This window comes from Lactuca saligna, chromosome 9 (genome assembly GCF_052625555.1).
Source record: "Lactuca saligna cultivar CGN05327 chromosome 9, ASM5262555v1, whole genome shotgun sequence".
In the NCBI taxonomy this organism is placed as follows: Eukaryota; Viridiplantae; Streptophyta; class Magnoliopsida; order Asterales; family Asteraceae; genus Lactuca; species Lactuca saligna.
Window position 1 is genome coordinate 31,669,290 of NC_136425.1, and position 9,008 is coordinate 31,678,297.

General features: G+C 33.7%; 1 protein-coding gene across 2 annotated transcripts; it reads left to right on the plus strand.

Moving 5' to 3' along the window:
* Positions 1 to 5,233: 5,233 nt before the first annotated feature.
* On the plus strand, positions 5,234 to 7,621 carry LOC145015739 (uncharacterized). 2 transcript variants are annotated; one of them, XM_078974211.1, is made up of 4 exons: positions 5,234 to 5,751; positions 6,022 to 6,340; positions 6,480 to 6,610; positions 6,684 to 7,621. In XM_078974211.1, exons 1-4 carry the CDS (start codon positions 5,623 to 5,625, stop codon positions 7,416 to 7,418), a joined length of 1,314 nt encoding a protein of 437 aa, XP_078830337.1. In that variant the 5' UTR covers positions 5,234 to 5,622; the 3' UTR covers positions 7,419 to 7,621. The 2 variants fall into 2 exon arrangements, with proteins under 2 accessions (XP_078830337.1, XP_078830338.1); XM_078974212.1 differs by having other exon boundaries at positions 5,235 to 5,751; positions 6,483 to 6,610.
* The last annotated feature ends 1,387 nt before the right edge of the window (positions 7,622 to 9,008 follow it).

Genomic DNA, 9,008 nt, shown 5'->3' on the forward strand with positions numbered 1-9,008 from the left:
ACAAGGCCAAATACCAAAAACTACCCAAGGCCCAATCTATGGCCCAATTTCCCAAATTGGGCCCAAATCCACAGTGGGCCTCTACTAATAGATATCAACCCAAAACCTGATGGCCCAACATGGCCCAACACAAGAAAGCCCAAAAGATGGCCCAAACTAAAGCCCAAAAACCGAAATCCCACTATGTTGAGTACGCGGGGCGTACTCAGCTTGTACGCTAAGCATACTTGCTAAAGTGCTTGTACGCTACACATACATGCTAGTACGCCCAACGTACTCCTCCTGTTTGACCACCAACTCTCAATTCTAACTATTAATCCATTAAGCCAAGACGTCCAAAAACTTAGAATAGCTAAATATAAGTGAATTGATCCATAAAGTCGAATGCTTTAAGCCTTTTCATGGCTTAATGTAGCCCAAAGATCAAAGATGAATTCCAAATGTCAAAATCACTCCAAAATGTCTTAAAAACCTCTTAATAGCTTAAGACCTTAGTCCAAACTTCCTGATCTGATTCAAAGGGACTTCTTAAGTCATAAAGTTCCTGACTTTATGACTTAGCATGACTTAATGGGACACAAATCAAAACCCTAAGTCCCAAACTTCACCAAAAGGCTACCAAATCATGCATGAAAGGTTTATACTCGTCAAGATCCAAACTTTATGACTCAATAACCCCAACAAAGGCCAAATATGAAGCTTCAAGGTTGTGGAGTAACTTCTACTCACAAGAACCACAACAAAGGGACCAAAATCATAACAAAGTGCTATCTAGCTAGATCTACAAGAAATATTTGCCAATGTTGAGACTTTATACCTCCAGAAGTTAGATCTAGGTGCACAAAGCTGGAATCTGAAAGCTCCAAGTCAAGCAATGACTCTTCAAGAAGTTCCTTCTTCCTCTTCAAGCACCAAAACACACATTAATCACTTTAAAGCTCTAAAATCGCTCAAATGGGAGATAAGGGTCGATTTCTAGGGTTTAGAGGGATAAAGGCTGAAGATATTAATGTTAGGTTATGAGATAATGAGCTTAAATAGGGTCCAAGACCTAAAATAGAGTTTAGGCCTGATTGGAGTACGCCCAACGTACTCCCAAGAGCACCAGCGAACATCATGGTTAGTATGCCCATCATACACCAAGGTACGCCCTGCGTACTGCTCTCTTCACTAGTATGCCCTGCGTACCATTTGTGTATGCCCCACGTACCTGGCTAAACCTTAAAACCACCAAACTTCCGAAGGCCATAACTTCTTCGTTATAAGTCTGTTTTCGACGATCCTTATATCCACAGAAAGGTATCGTGAATACCTACACTTCTATCAACTCATAACATCCTTAAGACCTTCCGAAAAAAATCCAATTTCCACAAAAGCTCGAACTAACATTTTACTGAAATACCCCTAGGCTCTAAAACACAAACCGAACACTCAGGTCACTTCAAATACATCACTCGCACCCAAATGAGCCTAGATATCACCTTTTCAAAGGCCATAATCCTTATAGTGACTGATCTTCGGGCCACAACCTCGGATTAAGAATCAATTCGGAATAGGGCGTTACGTGATGGATAGATTTGATCAATAAATGAAAATAAGCACTTATCATTTTTATGTTGTGGGTTAAGTTATCGGTCTGACTTGAGATCTCCTATTCAGTATGGGCCATGGACTAAAAGTAAGATTGAGTGCAAGGACCAGATTGTAACTTCCACTATGGGTGTAATCAAAGTCGACCACTGCCAAGCTTGAAACTTGACTCGACTAAGAAAATCGAGCTTAAAACTCAGCTTGAACTTGACTCGAGCCTTAACTTCAAGCTCGAGCTCGAGCTCGATAAAGTAATTGAGTATTTCGAGCTCAACTTAGCCCAACTTGATTAGCTACTAAAAAAAATAAAGCCACCTTAAATTACAATAGAAATACATTGAAGCTTGTGAGCTCGACTTGACTAAACTCTATAATATGTAAATATGAAGAAAATAAAGGGTAAATGTGTAAGTATAACACTACTCGATTAAGCTCGCAAGTTTCACGAGCCGTGTATTTCTATACTCGATCTCGGCTCAATAATGTACTCGAGTAGCTCGAGCTTGACTCGATTTGAACAGAGTCGATTTCGAGTATTTTTTGAGTTGGTCCTGAGTATCACATGAGTTGGCTCAGCTCAGTTACACCCATAACTTCCATTAAACCTACTTACCTTTGGTTTCTTGTTTGAAGCCACAAGCTCTTGTTCATATAGATAGAGTTTGTTATTTTCACCGACTTTAAACTTTCTATATTTGCTCATGATGTCCAAGACTTGTTTAAGGTGTGAAAATTTCGGAAGATTCCTTCATATTAATCTATAAGGTCTTCAAACCATTACATTTTTTTTTTAACATTCATGAGTTTTCAGTTTAGTAAACATTAATAACATTAGTTTTTTCTTTCACATATTGTTAGAAATCAAATTCATATGTTGTCGCTCATAATTGGTATTCGTTGCCTACATTTAATGCGCGGTTATGTTTGGCGTCATGGATAAGTATATATCATTTGTTATGATGACTATTAGTGTACGCTCTCCATTACTTATAGTCGATAGGTTAGTTGGACTAATTAGGATGGTAGCCTATCTTGGATTTGTACACAGTGTTATGTTTTGATTTACCTATTAGTAATTAGGATAGGTATATATCATTTGTTATGATGACTATTAGTGTACACTCTCCATTACTTATAGTCGATAGGTTAATTGGACTAATTATGATGGTAGCCTATCTTGGATTTGTACACAGTGGTATGTTTTGATTTACCTTAGTAGGATGGACCTTGTTAATGTATTTATAATAGGGATTGAATTGCTACAGTATCAATCTTTTTTTTTTCTCTAAACCGTGCACCGTACAAATTATAATTGGTATATAATTTTTGCTACAATTACAATACCAAGTATAGTTGGTATCAACTTGTTTGGATACCAATACGTTTGTTTGATAATAGTATATGCCAACATGTATAAGGGGTTTTATGAATGAGGATTTTCGTGTTGTTCAACGTTACGAAACATGAATAGGGGTTTTGTGAAAAAGATTTTTGTAATTGTTAGTATTGAAAATTTGCTCTAAAATGATTACATTAATTTCTACCATGAGTTTAAAATTTAAAACAATGAAGAAAAATGGGACATGCCTTACTTTAGTTTATATATATATATATAAATATATATATATATATATATATATATATATATATATATATATATATATATATATATATATATATATAGAGAGAGAGAGAGAGAGAGATAGAGAATTGGTTGGTATGATACTACATTGATATTAAAAAATTTGTACTACTATCATATTATGTTTACTCAATTGACATAGTACTACCAACCAAACATGTTAACTACCAAACATATTGGTTACTAAATTTTTTATTCGATTACCAATATGTTGGTTGGTTTTCTCTGATATATATTTGTCGACCATAATTTATAGTCTCAGGATGCCACTATGACATCTTTTACACAAGAGATTATTTATGGATAACAACCATATATAAACGTTTTCTTATTCTTTGAATTATATATATATATATATATATATATATATATATATATATATATATATATATATAAATCAAATGGTGTAGGAGGAATACAATGGTGAATGTCTGAAAATCTTGGAAGTAAATCAAGTTAAAAGTTGAAGTTTAAGAACCTTAGACGATTGCAATGGAAATATAATGCAAAACAATGTAGTATAATGTGGTTAGGTACCTAAGCTTATATAAGGTTGTTAGGTATATTCACTTTACCTATATATATATATATATATATATATATATATATATATATATATATATATATATATATATATATATATATATATATATATATATTAGTATTATTTTTTATGAAATTCCAATTGCTCGTGAAAATAAAAACTTATTGATATATTAGTTATATTATTTTTATCAGAATTATTAAACAAATTAGTTAGAGATGGTGATTTTGCGCCAATATAACATTCTCAATGACCATGAATCTTAATTTTGAAAAATTAAGTTGATTCTTACAAAATCGACTTAAACACAAAATTATTATTTCGATACTTTTGGTGATTATCATAAATCAATCTATATCACACTATCACATATCACTTATTAGTTATTATTATAGCGTACAATAAAAAGTTTCGGACTAATCATATTTTTTACTAGTCCGGTATTGGTCTCGCGGTCCTTTCATATGTTTATTTTGTTTGGATTTGGTTTTTTTCTTCGATTATGGTTTCAAGTTTTATGTATATATAAAAAACTTTAATAGACATTATGAAGATGTTTATCGATAAAATAGGTTGTGGTAGCAGTCGAGTTGGACACGAAAATGATCAAATGTTTTTTTGGGACCGGTATCAGAAATGATCGTTCTTTTTTGTACCAGTGTCAGCTGCCTTTTTTTCGTTTCGTTTTTTGGACAGATTTTGCTTTAGACCAGTTCAGTCTCGCTCAAAGGTATTTTTTTTTGTTCCGTTTTTGTTTCGGACTAGTCCTGTTTTACACATATTCTGTTTAGACCGGTTTGGCTTCAGTTTTCTTTTGGAACTAATCCAAAACCGATTTATTTGTTCACGCCTACTTTAACACTCTGCTACCAAGTTCAACTTAGCAAGGGAAAAAAAGAAATTGATGGAAGTGGAAAAAAGAATAAAAAAAATAAAATTGATGCTTTTGAATTTCATTAAAGGAAATGGAATGATCATTTTTTCTTCTAATTTTCTTTTTAATTTAGAAGAATTTGAAGAGAAAGACTAAGGGGGTGTTTGGGATATCTTTTTGAGAGGGAAAAAAACTTTTGGGAAAAGATAACATGCAAAAGATGTTTGGAAAAAGCTTCTTGAAAGCTCCTTTTGGATTTTTTAAAGAGTGAAAACTGACTTTTTAGAAAAGTCAGGGAAACGTGACTTTTTGGAACTTTTCCCAAAAAATCTTTTGCCCTATGAAAAGATACTCCAAACACCCCCTAAAATGTTAAAATTTTCTTTTATTTATCTTTGATCCGAGAACACATAACATTTATTTATTTATTTATTTTTTTTCTGCTAAAATTCGGAAGCATAAATGATTAGAAAGCGTTGAGGCCCAAATAGTTTTGGAACTTTTTTAAGAATATGATTAACTTCATAAGCTGGGCGTCCGGCCCAATAATCCGATAACCCGGCTTCAAGGAATTTTATTCACATCGTCAAGAATGACAAGAACACATCTACTGATACAATTTCCTCTCTACGAATTGAAATCTCTAACAAATCCCGATTTTAATTTCAATTCCAATTCCAATCTCCACAAATTTCTGATTTCTTCCACTCCTTCGGGTTTCCTAAGATCGTCAGTAACGTACTTTGTAAGCTACCCATCACTCCTTTAACCAAACTTCCGTTCTGATCGAAAATTTGCAGCTGATTAAGACGATGTTGATGAGGGCTTAGGGTTTTTTTTTATCAAGAGGATGAGACGATTTCATCAACTGAATAGATTAAGTGGACGATTGATAACCTTATATCAACAGGTCAAGTTAGGATTTCTTATACTTTGAGTTTTGGATCGAAGATTTGTTCTTTTTGAGGTGGAATGGATAAAAATGGATTGCTGATAGTATTATTGCTCTTATTTATGACCGTTTTGGGTCGGTCTAATGCCTTGAGCTCCAGGAAATTAGTTTCGACACCGGATCCAAATGGCAGCTCTAATGCAATTCAGGTTCGTGATCTGTTGATACGTGTTTTTGTTATCCCGAATTACTTACCGATTATTTTTTATTGAAGAAATTAATTGAAAATCATGTAAGTTAACTACTTGCTAACCGTTTGATCCACGCTTGGATATGACCGATCCTGTTATCAATAACTTCAGTGCATCAATTAGGGTGGAAACAAGATAGCACTATGAAATTCACTTGATCTTCGTCTTTATACATGTAAATTGTTTTTGTTCTGTTATGCTATTGCTAAAATTGTTATTCGTCTTTAGGATGATCCATCTTCTACATCCATTAATGATAAGAAGTTAAATCCCTCTCCAACTGAGACAACAAAGCCAGTTGATAGTCCAAATACAAATCCCTCAAATGTGGATTCTAAAGGCTTGAATGATGATAAAACCAAGATTAATTCTGAAAATCCTCCTGATAACACAGTAGAAAAGGATAAGGGTAAAGATGGAAAAGACAAAGCAGAAACACAAACACAAACACAAATGGAAACATTTGCTACCAAAAGTTGCAATGGCAATCCAGTTTGCACAGACCAGGGAAAAACCATGATCGCATGTATTCAAGATTTTGAAAATGGTAAAAAGAAAACTCTTCTCTTTTGATGCATTTTAACTATTTATACTCTTAAACATTCATTTATTTCTATCCAATTAAAACATTGCAGTTTTGATTCTTTTTTCCATCTATTTATCTACATTTAACCACCTTCTTCTAGCAGGTTCCAACAATGTGACACTTATTGTTGAAAATGAAGGAATTTTGGACTTGAAAGTGAATATCACTTCTGACACATCTATAAACGATATTTTAGCACCTTTTGAAATACCTGGTCATACCACTAAAAAGGTTCGATTTTTATTGATTTTTTTTATTATTATTATAGCATCATAATTTCATTTCTTGCATTTGATTATTATAGGTTAATTTTATATTATCTGGAGACAAAACGACAAAACTTATTCTAAATGGTGATTGTGAGCTTCAACTCAAGACCACAACCATCAACACTCCTCCAAAACCTAAAGATCCCAAAACTCCTCCAAAGCCAAAAGACGAAAATGACCCTGCAAACACTCCTTTAAACCCCAAAGAAGACAACAATCCTCCAAAACCTAACACCACCCCAACAAACCCTAAAGAAATCAAAGAACCACCAATCCCAATCCCCGACACCCCTGCCACGTCACCAAAAGACATCAACACGACCCCCGCCACGTCATCCAAAGACATTGACAACCCCGCCACGTCACCAAAAGACATCCCCCCTCCCGAAAGTGTGGATGTTCCGATTTCTCAAAACAACCTTTTAGACCAGTTGACTTTCTACTCGAAGCAAGTGACACCTATGCATGGTGCTTACGTGGCGTTTCTTTTGGCTTTAGTTGTTGGTGGGTCGTGGGCCCTGTGTAGCTTCCGGAAGCGGAGAAATGACGGCGGGATTCCATATCAGGAGCTGGAAATGGGGCTTCCGGAATCTTCCAATGCGGTGAATGTTGATACTGTGGAAGGATGGGATCAAGATTGGGATGATGATGACTGGGATGAAGATAAGGCGATTAGATCGCCAGGTGGCGGTGTGACACCGAAAACTATCTCCTCAAATGGGTTGACTTCTAGGAAGAAAGATGGATGGGATGCTGACTGGGATGACTAGGGTAATGAGAGGAATAAAGAGGGATAGATGGGTTTATACTTTGATGTATGATAGAAGTTTTGTTTTTCATTGATTAATTACTTGTTGTTTTGTTTTTGTTATATGAAATTTTTTGTTGGTTGTAAGATGGTTGTTAATTTTCCATACGAATTCTTGATACAAGTTAAAAATTTATGTGCAGTTTCTGCTTGACTGCTTTGTTCTGTTTCGTGTGTAGTTTTATAATCAACCAAAACTTTCGGATGCAAATAAGTGTTTCTTGATTCAATAGTTGGTGAATACAAAGATAAAGAAAGGCTGTTTGAGGACACATGATTTAAAACAAATCTAAGATGATACTAACGTTAAAATTATTGATTAAAGTTACACCTTGTTACTTAACAATTTAGGGGTGTCAATTATGACACCACACCACAAAAATACACGAAACGAAATGAAATCGGGACGAAGTGAAAATTCATATTCGTGTTCGTGTCAAGATTAAAAAACACGATGTTGTGTCGTGTTCGTGTTTATAAATCGACACGAAGTTGACACGATTAAGCATGTGGTTGTCGTGTTTTTCGTTTTTGTTGTGTTATATATCTTTAAGTATTAATGAAATAAACTAATAGTTATGTAATATTATCTTTGTCGTGTCGTGTCTTGTTGTCGTGTTTTAATTGGTTCGTTTTCGTGTTAATGAAAAAAAAAACATGACATCGTGTCTTGTCCGTGTTCGTGTTAGTCTTGTCGTGTTCGTGTTATACAAAATCTTGTCGTATCATGTCTTGTGAAACAAAAACACGACATGATTGCCTAATTTGACAACCCTACTTAACATTCCAAACACTTGTTTTAGTTTGGAAAATGTTGTCCGTTTGTTTTGCACAAAGTTTAAAAAGCTTTAATCTAACGGTTAACAACATTATTAAATAACTAGTATTTCTAGTTTGACATATCCAAATTTAGACAACATTTCAATTTTCTTTATATTTCAAAACAGTTTCTGCAACAAAAAAATTTGAGATATTTCCAACATTCAATAAATAAAAATGTTTCGAAAATATAAAAATAATCACATTGCAAGTGCCTCTAACGTCGCTATCCTGAACACACATCAAAAATACTATATCGGAGTAAAAAGTTTGATGAGAGACATGTTTTTGTACTCTAAATGTTGTCTAAATTTGGAGATATCAAACTAGAAAAATAATCACATCTCAAGTGTTTCTAACGTTGCTATCCAGGACACACATCAAAAATACTATATCGGACTAAAAAGTTTGATGAGAGACGTGTCTATGGACTATATAAACATTATATGTAAAAAATACATCAATATATATATATATATATATATATATATATATATATATATATATATATATATATATATATATATATATATATATATATATGGAATCACATCAAGATCTAACATCTCACTAGTACATCAAGCATCAATGGAACATGAACATTTATAGTATGCATCGGTGGAACATATTATTACACACTTGTTGCAATATGAAAGACAACCCATGCTCTTCCAATTGGCAATAGAAACATATGAACCTTTTAGGATTAGCACATAGAGCTATCTCATAACTA

Coding starts and splice junctions, on each gene's coding strand:
- LOC145015739 (XM_078974211.1), top strand. CDS start 5,623: ATGGATAAAAATGGATTGCTGATAGTATTATTGCTCTTATTTATGACC. Junction 5,752..6,021: donor GCAGCTCTAATGCAATTCAG/GTTCGTGATCTG, acceptor ATTCGTCTTTAG/GATGATCCATCTTCTACATC. Junction 6,611..6,683: donor CTGGTCATACCACTAAAAAG/GTTCGATTTTTA, acceptor TGATTATTATAG/GTTAATTTTATATTATCTGG.